This window comes from Rutidosis leptorrhynchoides, chromosome 1 (genome assembly GCF_046630445.1).
Source record: "Rutidosis leptorrhynchoides isolate AG116_Rl617_1_P2 chromosome 1, CSIRO_AGI_Rlap_v1, whole genome shotgun sequence".
NCBI classification, from domain to species: Eukaryota; Viridiplantae; Streptophyta; class Magnoliopsida; order Asterales; family Asteraceae; genus Rutidosis; species Rutidosis leptorrhynchoides.
Window position 1 is genome coordinate 281,443,343 of NC_092333.1, and position 20,851 is coordinate 281,464,193.

General features: G+C 33.7%; 2 protein-coding genes across 2 annotated transcripts; one reads left to right on the forward strand and one right to left on the reverse strand.

The window, feature by feature from the left end:
• Positions 1 to 1,133: 1,133 nt before the first annotated feature.
• On the forward strand, positions 1,134 to 5,934 carry LOC139898049 (uncharacterized). The gene is made up of 9 exons (XM_071880757.1): positions 1,134 to 1,352; positions 1,726 to 1,857; positions 2,627 to 2,956; positions 3,107 to 3,292; positions 3,378 to 3,545; positions 3,633 to 3,779; positions 5,068 to 5,213; positions 5,380 to 5,577; positions 5,716 to 5,934. The coding sequence occupies exons 1-9, from the start codon at positions 1,134 to 1,136 to the stop codon at positions 5,828 to 5,830; spliced, it is 1,641 nt and encodes a 546-aa protein (XP_071736858.1). The 3' UTR covers positions 5,831 to 5,934.
• A 2,992-nt stretch (positions 5,935 to 8,926) lies between these two features.
• LOC139898060 (uncharacterized) lies at positions 8,927 to 9,493 on the reverse strand. The gene has a single exon (XM_071880768.1). The coding sequence runs from the start codon at positions 9,491 to 9,493 to the stop codon at positions 8,927 to 8,929; it is 567 nt and encodes a 188-aa protein (XP_071736869.1).
• Between the last annotated feature and the right edge of the window lie 11,358 nt (positions 9,494 to 20,851).

Genomic DNA, 20,851 nt, shown 5'->3' on the forward strand with positions numbered 1-20,851 from the left:
TCTTATCATCTATGCTGGGAATTACCATTCTAAGGCGCTCTCTCAAGTCCTTTTTAGTAGAAACTTCAATAATTGGCCGAGAAAAATTTTGCGTACCCCATAATTCTAAACACATTGTGCTTGTATATGAGTCGAACATCATAGGAAACCCACTATTCAAAGCGATAATACTTAACCAGATATCAGTAAATCCTATTAGAGGAACATCATGAATTTTTACCTAAACAGGAACACGAGTTAATTCCTTTTTGGTAAGAGTCGTATCTAGTGACGACAAATTAAGATAATATGGATTGAACGTGTGATCCACAGGCCATTCTCCAAGACACTTTGCATACCTTCTAACGATGAGACTTTGAAAAAAAATATCCTTTAGAATTCATCATTATTTTTCCAACCCATATTTCTTCCACACATTAGTCACGTAGTTCTTTACTACGGGATAAGCAATTCTTTTACCCAGAAAGTAGCCATAAATTGTGTTAGTGTAGCGATCTTGAACTTCCAAAACAACGGTTAAAGGTCTATATCAACACCATATTCCAAATTAGAACGTGGTTCCATAAATCGAAAGTCAACCTTCCGTTGTTGTTTCTTCTCATGATCACCATGAACCATAGACATGTACGAAGGTTTATTCTGGTTAATCTGAGCAACCAGATAACCACAATTCATAGAAGATTCCATGACTGGTACACGAATCTTACCTCCTGAACATGAAGCACTCGAATCAACCTTCTCTCCATCTTTCCTCGAAACATCAGAGTTTTCAACACCAATTTTGTGATTCCGTAAAACCCTCGTTACCGTTTGTGGTTGTTGCTTCTTTTTTTCCAGGCGAATTCTTTCCCATGACCCTTAACCAAGTGATGACTACAGGAATGATAAAATCAAGTTGAATGTTAGATGGATTGCTTGAAAAGAGGTGCCGTATTCACCAACGAGAAAGTGACTAGGCTCAACATACAAAAAAGCCAAGCTAACAAACTACAAGAGCAAAAAACACCAAGACTTGAGCCTAGACGATAACAATGACAATGAATGTCCCTTGTACTAGTAGGCTCAACATAAAGAATGTCTTATTATTTATTTATTTTAACAAAAATAACGAAATATTTAATAAAAAATGGGAGATGTTTTCTAAAAGAAAGCATCTCCAACAAAGGATACAAGGAAAAAAATTGATAAGGCTCGTACCTAGAAAGCGACAATGCGAAACTAATTATCTATATCGAGCCTCATATACAGTGACAGATCTAGGAATGTTAGTCAGTGGTGTCACTGAATTAATAACCGAATTTTTTTTTCTACATGATGGCTTATTTTTATGGGTGTTTTTGGATATGTCAATGGTAGATTTTACATAATCAAGTCACATGGGCGTTTTCAGATATGTGCCAAGTGTACGGTCGCACATTACTCTAAAAATTTGAGGGACCCAACATTTTTTTAGTTCTATATAATAATATACATTTATTAATGTATTTTTTAAAAAAATCGTAAATAAAGATTATTAATATTAATAGCTTTTTTTTATGTATTAAACTTTTTAATAAATTCTAATTACGTGAAGTTCTATTAATCTAATAAATTTCAAGTTTAAATTTATTTACTAAAAGTTTAGGATAATAAACTCTCGTGAAATAAAGATGCTATAATATTTAAGAATAACAAAGAGTTACATGATTTTAAATTATGAAATGTGTGTGTATATGATGTGTGCAGTGGTATACGAAATACTATTTATTTTATTACGAAGAAGACGAAGATAATAATAATAGTAATAAAGCAAGAGGAGGAAGAAGAACCATTGAAATCCGCAGAGACTGTCCTTACCTTGATACCGTTAATCGCCAGGTAAATTTTTTTCCATTACCCCCAATCTTTACATTTATTCATCAATCAGTTACTGTTACCATATGTTTATGCTCCGTATTTGTTATTATAATTTAATTTGATGTTGTCAACTGTATGTGCAGTCTGTGTTTGCTAACATCGTTATTATATTATTAGGTTTAGTTTCTTTTTTAACCTACAGAACCTTATTGAGATCTCTTGTCACAAATTATGTGGAGTTAGTTGGTGTTTTCAGTAGTATATACAATCATAATTTCTGTCATCATTTAAGGTGTAAGCTAATATTATATTTTCGATTCACATGTTCAGATCAACCACATTGTATTTGATACTTTATATTCAACTGAGGGTTTAGTAGAGAAATCTTTGTTCCACTCTTACCTTATGGTCAGATGGTAGCAGTGTTGTGTACATTAAATTAATAATCAAAAATGTGCCTGTTTGTTAAGTGTTACACGTCTGCAAAGATTGATTTCTCGGTAAAATGTTCATATCTATGATTTTCTACATATTGCTATCCGTTGTTAGTGTTTTTTTGTTGATGTAAAACGAGGTAAAATGCTGAAGAAGACAATTACACTGTAAAATGAGATGAGCACAATAGAGATTCTTAGGATGAACTATATGTGGTGCTGCTGATTCTCATTAAAAACTGCAACATTAATCCCTTAGGTCTCAATGTTAATCATTGACTGGTATATTGTTATTGGTTATTGTTGAAATAGGATATATCAACTGGAGAATTTAATTGGTCATATCTTTTTTGCAGGTTTTGGATTTTGATTTTGAGAAGTTCTGTTCAGTCTCTCTATCAAACTTGAATGTTTATGCATGTTTGGTATGTGGTAAGTATTTTCAAGGAAGAGGGCAGAAGTCACATGCATATACACATAGCCTTGAAGCAGGACACCATGTTTATATCAATCTTCGAACAGAAAAAGTTTATTGTCTGCCTGATGGTTATGAAATCAATGATCCTTCACTCGATGATATACGACATGTTCTGAATCCAAGGTTTAGCAGAGACCAAGTTTTGCAACTTGATAGAAATAGACAATGGTCAAGGGCGCTTGATGGGTCTGATTATCTTCCTGGAATGGTAATTTCTTATTTCTATTGTTTATTCTGTTGCCTTTACTTTGATTAAATATGATGATAAATTTGTAAGGTAGCAGAATTTTTTTCTTTCTTTTTTTCAATTTTGCGGCGCTGATTGTAGTATATTTTAATTTTTGATGATTTTTTTTAGGTGGGGCTTAATAACATCGTGAACACTGATTTTGTTAACGTCACCATTCAATCTTTAATGCGAGTGACTCCTTTGAGAAACTTCTTTCTCATCCCTGAAAATTATATGCACAGTAAATCTGTACTTGTTCACCGTTTTGGTGAGCTGACAAGGAAGATTTGGCATGCAAGGAATTTTAAAGGACAGGTTAATCTTTACATCAACTGTAATTTATCATTTATTTCTAGATCTATGTATTTTGCATATCTAATAATACTTTACTGAATTGTAGGTGAGTCCTCATGAGTTTTTGCAAGCGGTTATGAAAGCTAGTAAAAAGCGATTTCGTATAGGGACATCGTCTGATCCTGTTGAATTTATGTCGTGGCTTCTTAATACCCTGCATTCTGACCTTAAAAGTTCAAGGACAAAAAGCAGCATTATTCATAAATGCTTTCAGGTACATATATTATTTCATTTTTATCTATTGCAGCCTGTAATGAAGTTTTAATTATTAATCATTTATATACTGAATGGTGATTTTTAGGGAGAATTGGAAGTTGTGAAAGAGAGTGGGAGTGCAGGTAATAATATTGTGGCTGAGACTAGTAGAATGCCATTTTTGATGCTTGGGCTGGATTTGGCACCACCGCCACTTTTTAAAGATGTGATGGAGAAGAACATAATTCCCCAGGTTTGTGCTTTGACTTTTTTTTGTTTTGTTTTTTTTTTTTTTTGTCTAGTTTCTATATGTTTCAATGCTCAAGATTGTAGTTGGGTGCTTCCCTAAGTATGAACCCTAACTGTAACAGTTTCATATATATACTTAAGTAATGTTGAATAAGTTGTATGGGGCATGATAAGGATGGTTTCTAGGGTTATGTGTGTATATATGCTGAGGACATTAATAAGTAATTAATCCTGCATGTTGTCATTCTGCATATCTTAGACCTGTCAATAGGTTGGGTATTGGTTTAGTAATCTGATATGATACATTTAGATCCAATTGATCAAAAACTTGATCCAGCGACTTAATAACACGGACCTAGTATAGGCAGATCAATATGTGCTTGATCCGTGTTACATCTGGGATGATTTAATTATTCAATAATGCTTATCATTGTAAATGGTTTACATTTCTAATGTGACTATCTTCATTATGTATTATCTGGTATAACGATTTTTAATGGCACGGTTTCATTATATGAATTCCACCAGTCACATACATGGACTTAGTACAAGCATTGTGAAGGGTACAACTCCTATCTATCGATTCGGATTTGATCTTAATATTTGTATTTTAGTCTCATTTTAGGAGTTGATCAGATCTATCTCTTATAGTGATAAGAGCTTAAGATGGCATGTTGTATTTTAGAACTCTGTTGCTAAGTCTGTTAGTAGTTAGTTTATGGTAGTTGGATATTTTTTACTTGCACCTGTCAAATTAGTAAAAGAATGCAATTGGCTGCATTTGGTTAAACTGTATGTATCCAAAATTAGCTATGTTTAAGTATCCTTTTGGGGTGGATTTAGTGTAATATTGAAACATGAAAAGGATACAAATTTGTTATAAAGTACTGTGTGCTATCTGAGTGGTTACTGATTAGCTTTTTTATTTTCCATGGTGCTGAGTATTTCATAATAGATCCAACATTTTCACCCTTAACAACTTGTAAAATTCTACTTAAACAATACAACTGTTTAGGCATTTTGTGTCTTCCTTTTCAAGTAAGACAGGGTGCCTATGTATGTTATCCTTCCTGCAATAGATATTTAGTTATTTATCATTTGAGATTTAGTTACTTTTAGTTTGAAGGAAATGGTACATTTTCTTCAGAATGACTGACAATGATGATTAGTGAATTTCATTAGACAGTGTGTGTGTTTTGTTACAGTTCTTGCTGCATTCCAAATGTTATGAGTTTGTTGCTGTGTTCTGTACCACATTTTGTTAATTTTGACTTGTTATAATGTTTGTATAGGTTCCACTGTTCAACATACTGAAGAAGTTTGATGGGGAGTCTGTTACTGAAGTTGTGCGTCCTCGTATTGCCAGGATGAGATATCGTGTTACAAAACTTCCACAGTATCTTATTCTTCACATGCGCCGCTTCACAAAAAATAATTTTTTTGAGTCATTATTATTTATGTTTTTTATAGAATGATGAAAATTGTCAATTAAATTCTAATTTATGTTTTTTTTATGCTTACTCTGCAAAGTACTTGCCTTCATCACGTGTCTAAATTTTGAACGACAACACATCACTTGTATGTTTGTATTTCGTCATGCTTAATTTTGTGTTTTACCTATCTGTCTCAGTAAATTTCCCAGTGAAGAATTTGGAGCTGAAAGATTATATACCTTTACCTACACCTAAAGAGAACGAAAAACTGCGTTCCAAGTATGATTTGATTGCAAATATTGTTCATGATGGTAGACCAGGTGAAGGGCCTTATAGGGTGTTTGTTCAGCGCAAGTCAGAAGAACTCTGGTATAATACCCTTTAAACCACAATTATAATTTTAATACTTTTTTTTTTCTCTTGTTTTTTTTTTTTTTTTCCTTTCTTGTTTTGATTATTCACCTGGATGGATATTGTTGAAGTTCCAAATGTGTAAATATTTGTCAGGTACGAGATGCAGGATCTACATGTCGCAGAAACTCTTCCACAGATGGTTGCACTGTCAGAGACTTACATGCAGATTTACGAGCAACAGCAACCAACGACACAACACTTGGAGTAAATGCTGGAATTTTCTTTGTATGCTTAATCGACTTGTTTATTAAATTTGGTAAGAGCTTCATGTGATGTAGGATTCCTTAAAAAAAGCTTCACTTCATGAATTTTGTAGCCTAATATTTTAAGTTTGATTACTTGCATGGTCAGAGTTAAATATACTACATATGCTTTGTGGCAAAATATTGGAGAATAAGACCGATCTTACGTTTCAAGCTGTCTACTTGAGAAATGTCAAACTAACCTACTTATATATTGATTTGGATCCATTTATACTGGACTCTTGCTGTCCATTCACCACTAAAACCAATTTGGTTGTTTTGCTTATCTATCCTACATGTCGTATTGTAGGTTAGGCTTGTACAACTTCCTGAGTGCTACGCAGCTCTAGATATCTTTTTATGCGCTATGTTTGCATATCTCACATGTACCTAACTCGGGTTCTGACCCTTTCTTGAGCCACCTTAAGATGTGTATCTAGTTAGTTTTGAACTTGAGACCTGTGAGAATATCATGACACCAATCACTAGGCTAGCAAGGCTTGATGATGTTTGCAATTGTTTCCTGCAAGTTCTTTACAAATACATCTTTGCAACAATAGCAGCAGCAACAAAAACATATTCCTTGCAAGTTGTTTACAAATACCTAGGTGATGGTTGCACTTATTTCGTGTTCTTTACCAATACATTTTTATAGCAATGGCAGCAGCAGGAAAAAAAGGACCTTGTACGCTCTAGCAATTTACTTCTTTTGAGACCCTTGAGTTGGGGGTGGGTTATGCAACTACGGGAGATGAACGCGGTTTAGTACTGATGGCAAAAAAAAAAAAAGAAAAAAAAAAAAAAAAATCCTTTCCACTTGTATTTACCTTACTAACATTTTAGATGGGAAATTCAATCAGCATAAATATCTTACAAAAATTGTATTTATTTTTCTATGAAAATATATACTAGTGTTTAAATCTTGACAAAAAGGTGTAAACCGGTAAGGACACTCAAACCTTGTGTTGTCTTTAGCAACCCCATTAAACTCACACCGTAAGAATTAACATCATCTGTGAAACATCTCCACTGAATACCCCATGAGTAACACGAACAAATCGACCCAAGAGTTAAAGGAGCTATGCTCTCGACGTACAAGGGTATTGCTCCGAGAGTTAAAGGAACAAATTCCACCCGAGAGTCAAGGGAGCTATGCTCCGGACGTACAAGGGTTTCTCTGCTCCGAGAAGCAGATGAATAAATTCCTGATGTACTCAGGATTCGATCCTGTGCCATTTTGGCGCCGAATAGCGTTGGTTACTATTTACTAATGTTTACTAATGTTTAAATGTCATCCAGAAATGATATTGTGTTTTAAGAATCGTACCACCTCATTTTTATAATACAACATTAAAATAATTTTCTGAACCATTTTACACCTCATCTGATAACTATCTTTATCGATTGAATTATTATTGTGGGTTAAAATGACCTTAAGGTTTACCCTTAATTTTATGGATATCAATACTCTTAAATTTGGAATTAAAAGGTCATGAAACTCCCTGATTTCCATAAACTATTTAATACATAATATAATTAACTATTTATTTTAATTTTTTTAAACGGCGGTATCGACATCTAATACTCTCAATTGTCACCCACAAACGCGTTAGGAGGAAACACAATTCTCGATGATATTAGCAGTACCATCGAAGGTGGGGAAAACCCAGAGACCTTCTCAAATCGCATTGATGTTGGCAGTTCGATCAAAGGTTGGAAACTCCATGCTTGAAATGAGAATCGAACCTGAGTTAACAGTATTCTAAGTTGAATCTCACCTCATACCACTCAAGCCAATCTTCAGTAGTGTTTATTTAAATTTAATTTAAAGTAAGACCATTCTCTACAATTCTTGTGGTGTTGTGTTGTGGAGGGGATTTTTGTTGATGTGACATTGTTGTGAGATGGAGGGAGCGCTGTGGTAAATGTATTATTGTAGTGTTGTGGGTAATATATAATTGGTATTAGATTAATTAATTAATATTATATTTAAATAACAGAAAAAGAAAAAAAATATTCTGATTGAATGCCTCATCGTGGTGGTAACCGTGATTTCTTCCCATAACACCACAAGCTCTCCACAACATCCCCATAACCATTGTGGGTTTTGTGAGAAAACAAAAACACTTCGTGGTCCAACGTAATAAATGGTCTAAAACAGAGATACTTAACTAACGAATTGTATGTCCATAAACTATTTAATACTTCGTATAAACTCCTATTTAATAGTAAAACAGAAATACATAACTAGCGAATTTGTTCATGTATGAAATATATTAATCAAATAAAAATCAGTGTTGTTTGTTTAAAAATTTATTTTATTATCTATAATTTCTATTAAATCTTTAAAATGATGATGTTATAAATAAACATTTTCTAAACATAAAAATCATTCAAAAATTAAAAATAAAATTTTAAAACATCGTTGATGATGTCATTATTTTATATTAAATTTAATTGAAAAATAATACGAAATCTTTTATAAAAGAAAATACTAATATCTCTTAAATTGTACATCTTTTTTTAACGATAAATTGTACAATCTTCTATAGAACACCAATGAACACATTTATAAATTTTAAAGCATATTGTACAGCCTTTATATAATAATTGTATTTTAATAGTCTAAAAAACTTTCAAAAGGCATTTATTACTATTATTATTAATTATTATTAAAAATATAAATACTTAACTTTGAGCAAACTTTATTATTATTATTTATTTTTTTTATAACAACTATAATTATAATTATTATATTATCAATATTCAAATATAGATTCTCTTTACGAGATTAATGACGTTAAATACGTATGAAAAAATATATAGTGCTATATATTTGTAAAAACAACGACAAGTTACTTAGTCGAACGGGTCATTAAAATAAATGACTATCAATTTTTTTTTTTTTTTTGAAAGGCAACAATTTTATTAATAATTATAGAAGTTTACACAACAAAAAAGTTGAAAGCAACACAAATGGACATACAAGCCCTACACGACATATAAACAATAACCCAAGATTAAATATATGATGCTAAGAAAGCATCCAAAATGTTGTAATCTTAGGCTACGAAAACTTGAGGATTATGAAGCCATGTATGCCAATCTATCGACTTTGATTTACATCTTTTCGCGACCCACTCAAAGCTTTTAATCTGTATCTCATTTAGCGTCATAGGAGTGTTCCAAGATTTATTTGCAAAGACCTTTTGGTTTCGGTTTTTCCAAATAAGGTAAGAACATGACCAAATCACCGCTTGCCAAATACTTTTGCCCGTATAAGAATTCGTTTGTCCCGAATCAAGGAAAAGATCTTCCACATTTACAAAAGGAATACCACCTCGCCCCCACCAATCGAACACTTTGCACCACACATCGAAAGCCTCCTTACACAAAATTAGGGAGTGGTCAACCGTTTCGATATCGCCATCACATAATGGGCACCGGACCGAATGAAGATCAATACCTCTCTTGTCAAGTTCCATCAAAATCGGGAGACGCTTTCTCCTTGCTCTCCAAACAAAGACTTCAAGCTTTTTCGGTACCAATTTGTTACACAATGTTTCGCAACTAGAGCTACTAGGGATTAAGACTCTCGAGTTGATTAAGTTTGTAAATGCTTTAGTCATAAAGATCTCACTTCCCCCGCCTTCCATTTCCATGTATCGGGTGTATTCGGATTAAACTTCACATCCAAGAACATGGTCCTCAATTGTTGTAGCTCGTCACTCGCCCTTCCACTTGGTGATCTTACCCATGACCAATTCTCTACACACTTTACTCCATCCCATAAAAGTCTATCTTGAATATTAGCTTTTAAATCTGAATCGAGTCGTGCCAATCTCTTAAATTTATGCTTTAGCTTCTCATTACCAACCCAAAGGTCATTCCAAAATGAAGTAGAAGCTCCGTTACCTATTTCCTTTACAAAAAAATTTTTAAAAGGAAGATCGGTGCCTTTGATGTTAGTCCCAGTATTAATAATACCCTTCCAAATCGACTTATAAGAGTCATTTAGAGGGGTGTCATCAATCGCAAGCCCACCCGAAGTCCCATAAATACTTGAGATGACTTTGACCCACAAAGAGTTGGTTTCGGTTTTAAACCTCCACCACCATTTGCCAATCAAAGCCATATATTTGGTTTTAAGAGAACCCAAGTTTAACCCGCCCTCCCGATATGGTAAAATTGTATCGTCCCACTTAACCCAAGCTAATTTTGATTTGTTACCTGACCCGCCCCAAAAGAAAGAACGTCGTATACTCTCGAGTTTTTTAATCACACATGGCGAGGCATGGAAGAGCGAGAAGTAGTACAACGAAAGACTATTTAACACCGATTTAGCAAGAGTCAAGCAACCACCAAATGAAATCGATCTAGCCCTCCATTCCGAAAGTCTCTTTTCAAATTTGTTTACAACCGGTTTCCAACTATCTTCTTTTTTCATGTTACCACCGACCGGGAGACCAAGATAGATAAACGGGTGTAAGACCCATTTTTTCGTATAATGTATAAGTAGAGCACGTACGCATAGAATGAATATATGTAGATTTAAAGGGTGTACGATGGACTTAATATGATATTATTCGAGTTGTGACGTGAAGTCATGAATGTGTGTATGCATGGCAAGTTTATGGAAACGTTCAAGAATATATATATATATATATATATATATATATATGTATATATATATATATATATATGTATATATATATATATATGTATATATATATATATATATGTATATATATATATATATATATGTATATATATATATATATATATATATCTTGTATGTACGACTAGTGTATGAAGGGTTTGAGACGTGTTCGTGTGTTGGAGTTCAAGTACGCGAGAAATGGACAGAAACCCATATTAGGTCGCGGCGCGACCAAGGGAGCCGCGACGCGGCATTTAACTAGAAACATGATCAGATAGCTTGTAAAACAACCACCAGACCATGTACAATCTCGCGGCGCTGCGCCTCTGCGAGTCTGGTTCCGGATTTCGTAGTTTTAAGGGTTTTTAGGGGCATTTCGGTCATTTCGCGTGTGTGCCAGATTTGGTATCTTAAATCTCATCCACCCATCTCATTTTCTTTATTTCTTTTTCCTTTTCTTCTTCATTTTTTCTCAAAACTTAAATACTTCCAATCATTCAAGAGGGATTTTGAAAAGGAAGAAGCGGGATTCGATCGAAAGCGTAAGAGGCAACTTTGTTCTCCTCGTTCTTAGCTTCAAGGTGATACTAGTGGTAAGCTCTAACTCTGAATTTCATTTTTGTGTTCATCATCTAAATTTGGGGCTTTTGATTGTATGTTCATAAATGAAACCGCATTAGTTGTTAATGGAAGATTAACACCAAGATTTGGGTTTATAAGTGATGAAGGTGGGTTTTGGGTTTGGTGAGCGAGTTTAAGCATGTAAGGCTTGCAAGGAGTGAATAATCACTAGTATTAGTGATTATTGAAGTAGTGGAAACCATTGTGTACATTTGGTTGACTAATTTTGAATAGAGTCAAAATTAGGGTTTGGTGGTGATTTCAGTTCAATTTTCGATTGAGTAAGTTTATAAACTTAAAATGAGTTAAGTTAAAGTATAAACTTGAGTTAATGGTGTTTTAAAGTCAAAACTAACAAATGGTGAGATGTTGACTTTTAAGGGTCAAAATGGGTTTTGGACGAATATGCGGACTAGTGTGTGTTATAGCTAAATGTGGTTTCTTTGGGTATTTCGGGAACGGGGAACTAGTCTTGTTAGTTTCGGACCTTCGCGTAGCATTAAAAGTGCATAAGGGCATATTTTGCACTTGTTGTTCATTTGGGTGGGTCGAGAGTCCAAATGAGTTTGTATTGATGATTATGTGATAAATGGAATAGGTACGTTCCATTGGCGAGTTGCGGGATTGGATTGCACTTCATCGAGGCGTTTAAGGTGAGTGTAAATTTACTATGTATATATGTGTAAAATGGGTGCGTGTGTGTAGAGTGACCCTTGCTTGGGTTTACTCTATGTTTGTGTGGGAGAATGGTGAAAGGACCCGTTCATATACATTATAAACGATTCATAATAATTGATTTCATCGCGAGGTATTTGAGCTCTATATGATACATTTTACAAATATTGCATTCGTTTCTAAAAGAAAAACTTTCTTTACAACAAAAGTTGACGGCATGCATACCATTTCATAATACATCCAACTATAATTGACTTAATAATAATCTTGATGAATTTCAACGACTCGAATGCAACGTCTTTCAAAATATGCCTCGAATGACTCCAAGTAATATCTCTAAAATGAGCAAATGCACAGCGAAATATTTCTTTAACACCTGAGAATAAACATGCTTTAAAGTGTCAACCAAAAGGTTGGTGAGTTCATTAGTTTATCATAATTATTCATTTCCATTATTTTAATAGACCACAAGAATTTCATTTCCAGTTCTCATAAATATACGTCCCATGCATAGAGACAAAAATCATTCATATGGTGAACACCTGGTAACCGACATTAACAAGATGCATATAAGAATATCCCCTATCATTCCGGGAAATCCTTCGGACATGATAAAAACGAATTCGAAGTACTAAAGCATCCGGTACTTTGGATGAGGTTCGTTAGGCCCAATAGATCTATCTTTAGGATTCGCGTCAATTAGTAGATCGGTTTACTAATTCTTAGGTTACCAAGCAAAAGCGGCATATTTGGCTTCGATCATTCACCCATATAATGTAGTTTCAATTACTTATGTCTATTTCGTAAAACATTTATAAAAATTGCGCATGTATTCTCAGCCCAAAAATATAAAGGGTAAAAAGGCAAATGAAACTCACCATACTGTATTTCGTAGTAAAAATACATATAACGTCATTGAACAAGTGCAAGGTTGGCCTCGGATTCACGAACCTAAATTAATTATATATATTTATGTGTTGGTCAATATTTGTCTAACAAATTAGGTCAAGTCATAGTGTATCACAATCCTAAGGCTCGAGAATAATATGTAAAGGTCAACAAAAGTCAATTTGACTCAAAATAATTTCCAAAATCTATACATGATTAATATATAGTTTAAATATCGTCGTTTTATATTTTTAAATATTTTTAAAGATTTATTAGAGTAAATAATATAATTCATTTATTAATAAATAAAATTTTATATTAAAATTTATATAATAATATATACTTTTATATATATTAAGTAATAAAATTTATAGAGTTTATTTAATATCATAAAGATAATATGATAGGTATTATTAAAGTAATTTTATTACACGTAGTAAAATATGTTTGTATCACATATTTATTTGATAAAATAATATCTATAATAATAGTAAGTAAAAGTTATATTATTTTGTAATAATAATTATTATTATTCTATTAATAAAAATATCAATATTTATAATTACTAAAAATGACATTATGATAAAATGATAATTCTAATTATGATAACTTTAATATTTACGATACTTTTTAATATTAACTTTAAAATAATAATTCTATTTAAAATGATAATAATAATGATATTTTATAATAAAAATGACATTTCTATTAAAATGATAATTTTTGTTAAAATGATAGTTTTTAATACTAACGATACTTTTAATAATAATAGTAATGGTAAAAATAATAAGAACGATAATTTTATCTAAATCAATATCTTATAATATTTTAATTTCATCATGATACTCATACTCATTATTTCCTAATCGTTTCATTTAATAGCTTTTAATCGTCTTTTATATCATGTTTATAATAATGATAATAATAGTAATCAAAATAATTAGGTGTTACTAATATTAGTTTTAATTACAATAATACTAATAATGATAATTACTATGATGTTATTAAAGATAATACTAATAACTATTTTAATGATAATAACTAATAATAATAATAATAATAACAATAACCATTTTTAAATAATGATATATATATATATATATATATATATATATATATATATATATATATTAATAATGATAATAATAATAATAATAATAATAATAATAATAATAATAATAATAATAATAATAATTAGAATAATAATTAGATAATAATAATTAGATAATAATAATAATAATAATAATAATACTAATTATAACTTTAACGATAATAACGATAGTAATAATAATAAAAATAACAATTTTTAATGATAATTCCTTTTATTGATAAGGATAATAGTAATAATAATATAAAACTAGAATGACGATAATAACGACGATAATAATAATCATTTTAAATAATAATACAAAAATTCAATTGACTATAACTTCAAATCCGTTCATCGAAACCATTCGATATCTAAATGAAAAGTTTTTAATTTTTCGTTAGCTTTCCAACGACATGCATATCTTATACCTTATCTCAACCGCATACGTAATTAATTCATGATTCAACATATCCTATCTAATGGCAATATCAAAAGTACAAGCATGCATAATCCTATATTCTCGAGCACTAGTCAGGGATACACTATTAATATATAAAAATTAAATTATGAGTACTCACGTATCAATATTGAGATTCAATATTGCAGGAAAATTACGTAGACGCAACGGAGATGATAAACACTAGTTTGACTTACGAGCAATACTCTCGAACCATACCCATAACCTCCATAGCTATAACCCATAATTTCCTTAGCTCTATCCCGCTCGAAAAAAAATTTCGAAATCACTCGGACAGCACTCCGTCATAATATTTTATGTATACTAATAATATCTTGAAATAATATGGAGTAAATATATATATGTAAATCGATTGAGAGAGTTTAGAGAAAATATTTTCAAGTTTCTATGAAATAATGAAACCTATTGAATTCTATTTATAATAGATTTTTGAATTATTAAAGTGAATTATTAAAGTATGAATTATTAAAGTGAATTATTAAAGTTAAAGTAAAGTAAAAATAAAGTAAAGGTAAAGTTAGGTAAAGTTTAAGTATAGTAAAAGTATAAAACTATGTACGTATAATACGCGTATAAATATATATAATATTAATTTAAATCGTTATATATACTTAATAAAATAAAATATAAATATCATTATCTTTATCATACTGGTTAAGTAATGAGTTGTCAAAACTGGTTCTAGATATTTATAAAAGTTATATACGTTTTAATAATGAAGTTCTTTTTAAACTGAAAACGTTTTTGTACGTTTGAAACTAAATCAAATAAATATGATAATTTTGTTTTCCAAAACTAAATATATTTAAGAATTATTTTGTTTAAAGGTTAAAATAATGGAAATCGTTATATCATAAAACGTTTTAGAAAAGTAGAATCATATATATTCATAATAGGTTTCAAGTTTTTAAATTACAGTCTGTTGGTGAAGCATGGGATAAAGTCCAAAGGTTAAATAAACGTATGAAATCATCTTAATGAAAAATGTCGAGTTACTTAACTCGTCGATATCCAACATCTAAGTTATTTACACTCCACGTTCTTACTTATAAATCACTTTACCATTTTCCGAATGTTGTCAAAAAGAATAGATTTCTTAAATCACAGTGGACCTCATAGCATAGACCCGTAATTATATCACAATGTATCTGATAAATCAGTCATTTGATATTATCTTCTAATTCCGTTAATAACTATTAGAATATATTTTGAAACAAATACGTTTATATAAAGTATTATACGCCTAATACTTTGTTAATGTTTTCAAGTTATAATATATACACATATACATATATAATCATGTTCGTTCAATTTAATGGTTCGTGAATCGTTGGAACTTGGTTGAGGTTTAAATGAATGTATGAACACAGTTTAAAATTCTTGAGATTCAACTTAACAAACTTTGCTTATCGTGTCAGAATAATATAAAGATAAAGTTTAAATTTGGTTGGAAATTTCTGGGTTGTCACAAATGGACTCCTCTTGTGCTTCGGTTCCATGTGATACGCTTATGTGTTTGGGTTATTACCCTTGGTGTTGTGAATTGGCTAGCGTATTGGATAAATCCTTTGGCGATGGGTTTGCAAGCATTTGCTGTTGAGAAGATGAATCTCGGGTAGTGCGGATTCATGATGACTTGGGTAGTGCGAATTCACTAAGGTCCGGGTAGTTCGGCCAACCTTCATGTGGTTTGGGTTAAGGGGTTAACCTTATTGTTATTGTTGATTATATTTATTGTATATGTGTATATACTTATTGTTGTGTTGTAGCTAATCTTGTGGCGTTAGCTTGGTGATTACGTAGCGTGTAGCTACTTTTTGCATGTGCTGTTTTGTAGTTTGTTTACCATGCAGAGACGGTATGTGTTTATTTTTCGTGCTTGGTGATAAGTAGCCATTTTATGCATATGTAGGTGTATAGTATCTTTACATTCACTAAACATTAGCTTACCCTCTCGTTGTTGATATTTTTATAGGTTCGCGAGATGGCGGCTCGGGTAAGCGTGGGGATTAGAGATCTTGGCTAGGTTGCTTTAGAAGATCTTGTTTGTTTTGGACTCGATTAGGATTGGGTAGCATAGTCCCAATCACCATGCTCGGTTTATGATTTAACTAACGTATTTTTGTATTAAGGAGTTTAAATTATTATTGTATGTTTTTAAGTTCATTGAACTTACTTTAATAAAAATAAGTTTTGGAAATTGTGGAATGGGACCTAAAGTGTTATTTAATGTATATTAAAAAGGAAAATTTTTTATGGGCCGGTAAACGACGGGTTGGGTCGTTACAAGTGGTATCAGAGCATGGTCTAAGGGATTTAGGCGACTTGAGATAGGTGCCTAGACTTAGACTTTTGTGTGTGCTTGTTTGCTGCAGGACTTGTAGGTGAACGGGTAGGACGGGGACTTGGTTAGTGCCTTAGCGTGTAGGTGACTACCTAGGATTGTGGCTCGTGTTGTGATGTAATTCTTACGTGTATTTATATCGCGTAAAATTTTCGTTGTGTTGGTTTCTATCATCGAGAGAGTCGGTCGTTGTACTAACGAGTTGATACGACGTGTGTGCGTAATAAGGACTTGCAAACCTTATTACGGGTGCAAATCATGTCTAACAAGTGATATACGACGAATGTTTAGCAAGATGGGGCGGTATTGTGCATGTGGTTTTATACGTTCGTGAACTAATCATTTTGCATTCTTTAGAATGATGACGAGAAACGGGATCGAGGCGAGCGACGATGAGTTTAACACTAGAGTTGCGGCCGCCGTGGCGGAGCAAATGGGTGTGTTTCGAGAATAAATGGATAGGAAGTATTCCGAATTTCGGAGTAGTAGTGAAATGGAGCGTTGTCTTAAGAGCTTCATGAGGACTAAACCCCCGAGGTATGACGGGAAACTGGATCCTTTGGTAAGCACAACATGGATCTCGGATGTCGAAGGATGTTTTTGCACTATTGAATGCCCTCCCGAGAAGAGGACAAGACTCGCTACTAGCTTGTTGCGGGGTAGGGCGAAGGATTGGTTGGATGGTAAAATCGATATTGTTGGTGGTGAAACGTTTATGGAGTTATCGTGGGACGATTTTAAGAAGGAATTCTTCGAGGAGTTCTGGACGCAAGCCGATTTGTTGGAATTGCATGAGGAGTTGCGAAATTTGTGACAAGGATCTATGGATTTGAATACTCTCAAGACGACCTTTATGATGAAGGCTCGTTTTTACCCGGAGTATATGGGGAATGATCGTATGTTGATGGAAGATTTCTATCGAACGTTGAATGATGACTTAAAGAAAAAAATTAGCAGAGTTCAAACGAAGTCATTTATGGAGTTATTCGCGGTGGCTGGGGGTTTCGAATCGTATTCGCGATCGAAGATTTGTGAACCTTCAAGTAAGAGAAGGGTTGATTCGTACGGCGCCCCAAGTAACAAAAATAAGGGTGCAAGTGCGAGTACGGGTAATGTGGGTAACGACACGATGGATTCTCGTGCACCTAGATGTTTCAATTGTGGTGTTAGGGGCCATAAGTTATGTGAGTGCACAATGCCGAGAAGTGATGACGGGATGTGCTACTATTGTCATAAGGAGGGACATCACAAGCCGGATTGTCCCGAGTTGGCCGCGACGAATGCCGCAAGGAGACGTTAAGGTACGTTTCGTTTTAATAAATATGTCCTTTGAATATTTATTATGTGCCGATGAGCTCGGTTTGTTGAATACATTGTGTTATGCATGTTATTGTTATGGGTAACGTTCCTATTGTTATTGTTATTGTTATTGTTATAGAATTACCCTATGATGACGTTTTGATTGTCGGATGAAGGGTGTAAGGCTTGGTGCAACCAAGCATTTCTTGGTATTTGGAAAATGTTTCTACCAAGCCATGGGTATGGGCTTTGGTGTTTGGTTGTTAAGCGCGTGTCCGCTTTTGTGTTGTAGATGGTGGAACCATGAGGTTCATTGGGTGGATGGAACCCGAGAGATCGAGTGTTGATATCGATGTATATTGGTGAAGGAGTCTACATGACGCGACGTTAGGTGCCTTTCCATACCTACTAGTGTGGTGTTCGACTCCGATGGTGTTGCGGTTACATTGTACTTAGGGTACCAGAGAGAAACCCTTAGGTACATGAGTGACTAGGTGGGAAATTTTACAAACTATAGCAATTGAATGGTTGCGAGAGTAAAGTTTGCGTAATTTGTGGTAAACTCTTCGTTCGAAGTGTTTAAGGATTGGTTAAAATCCTTCGTGTGCTCAAGATTGGAGCAAGATGTGGTGATGGGTCGTGTGAACCCAATTGTAGAAAAGTCTACCTTTCGGTAGCATTGTACGGTTGTACAAGGTGCGTGTTGTGTTGGTTTTGTGTCGTTGTTTAAATAAAGCCAACAGTTGACGGTGAGCATCAATTTCTAGTGTGCGAAATGAATTCATGAGAATTCGAGTGTTAGGACCGATGGAGAGATTTGTCACGTATGTCGGAGAGTGATAATTATCGCGGATGATGTTACCGCGGCGATGCGGTTATGGAACGTAGTTCCAAGTGGGGGAGTTACACTCCCGCACGAGGAGGTTTTAGTGTGAGATTTCGGATAATGCTCACAGTAGATCCAGAATTAGTGTCGGGACCTAGATTTGGTCGATTTGTGGTAGAGTACAATTTCGGTTAAATTGAACTTATGGTTTTGGATTTAAAATTACCACCTAGGTGGAAATGTGGTGAATCTCTTTGGGAGATAAATGGACGTGTTGACGAGCAAGGTAATGTCCCTCGGTTAAGGGATGTGCGTGTTGGATTCTCTTCTAGAGAATTATTGTTGTGCCTATATGCGATATAGGTGGTTCTTGGCTCGATTGTGATAGCAATGTTCGCGCGTGCGAATAATTCGGGTGCGGATATTCCAGGCAGTGTGGAATGATTTTAAGTATGTGTATATACTTTGTTTGTGGTGAATGGTTAGTGTAATATGTTAGGATTCACTATGGTGTAGCAGGGCGCGATGTTACACTACTCGTTGCGATCGAGGCCAAAAAGAGCGTGTGTATGTTAGTGATTATCCGCCAGGGTTCACTATGGTGTGTGCAGTGCGCGATGCCACACTACTCATTGAATGAGGCCAAAAGAGCGTATGTGATGGGTGGGTTAGTCGCGGTGATAAGACACCACCAGGGAGTTAGTGTTACGCGGTGTTAAGTACACTAACGGATATTTGTGTTGGGAGTAGTGTTATATCGGCATGGTATAATGTTATCGGGAAATGGAGTACCGGTAGGGAATGGGAGTACCATTCCTAGTGTTGTGGTTTGGGACGTGAATATCGGGTTGTTCGTATTCACAATATTTCGGGTAGTACGATTCTCCCTGTCGGTCGGACTCATAGTTTGGGGTAGTGAATGTCGGGTAGTTCGGATTTACTAAGGCTCGGGTTGTACGGACATCCTCGGTTATACTATGTGGTGAAGGTAGTGAATATCGGTTTACGCGTATTCACAATGACTCGGGTTGTGCGGTCATTTCATTGTGGGAAATATGGATTGGGTTGGTGAATTTTGGGTTGTTGCGAATTCACTAATCTTCGGGTTAATGAGAAATGTGTTGGGAGTCAGATTGGAATGATTGTTTAAGAACCATAGCGTGAAGGCTCGGATTGGTTAAGTGACTAGGATCACGAGGACGTGATCGAAATAAGTGGGGGAGAGTTGTAAGACCCGTTTGTTCGTACAATGTATAAGTAGAGCACGTACGACGTAGAACGAATATATGTAGATTTAAAGGGCGTGAGTGTTGGGATTTAACAAGTTTGATATATCTTAAAACCTTTTAAGAATCATTATAAACGGAAGCGTGTAATTATCAAGTTTTACTTGTTAAACTTTAACCAATTTAAAGCTAAATCCCATGGATCAAGTTGTGAACATTATGCTTACAATTAACAAGAAAAGGAAGAGTTATATACCTCCTTAAAACAAGTTTAAGGGCTGTTCAAAATGGTAGTAAGATGATGAACAAAAGTGTAGAACTTCGAGCCTTTGAAGCACCAAAACCACCCTTGATTTAAGTTAGGATTTAGACACTTAATGAGCTAAATAACCAAGCAAGAACCTCTTCCTTTTGAGCTTACTGATTTGGACAGCAGCTACCTTCAAAAGTTGGTGATGAATGGAGTTCCTAAACTATGGAACCTCAAGAGATAATACCCCAAGCCAACCTCCAACACCTAGTACTTTAGTTAGGATTTAATGACACTTGAAAATAACTTGCAAAATGAGCTTGAAGGACTTATTTTGGATCCTCAAACCCCACGGCCTGAATGGCAGCTTAATGCAGTTTTTTCTCTCTCTTTTACTTGATATTTTGCATGTATGTGTGTTAGCATTGAGTCAATGAACTTGCATATAGATAGATGCAAAAGTATGGTCAATCCAAGAAGGAATCTTTGCCTCTATCTTGAGTCCCAATGCCACTTACATTCATTCAAATAAAATGTTTTTAATAGATTTTATAAAATCCATTTTATAAAACTTTCAATAAATTTTATAAAATACATTTTATAAAACTTCCATTTTATTTATTATGTGTA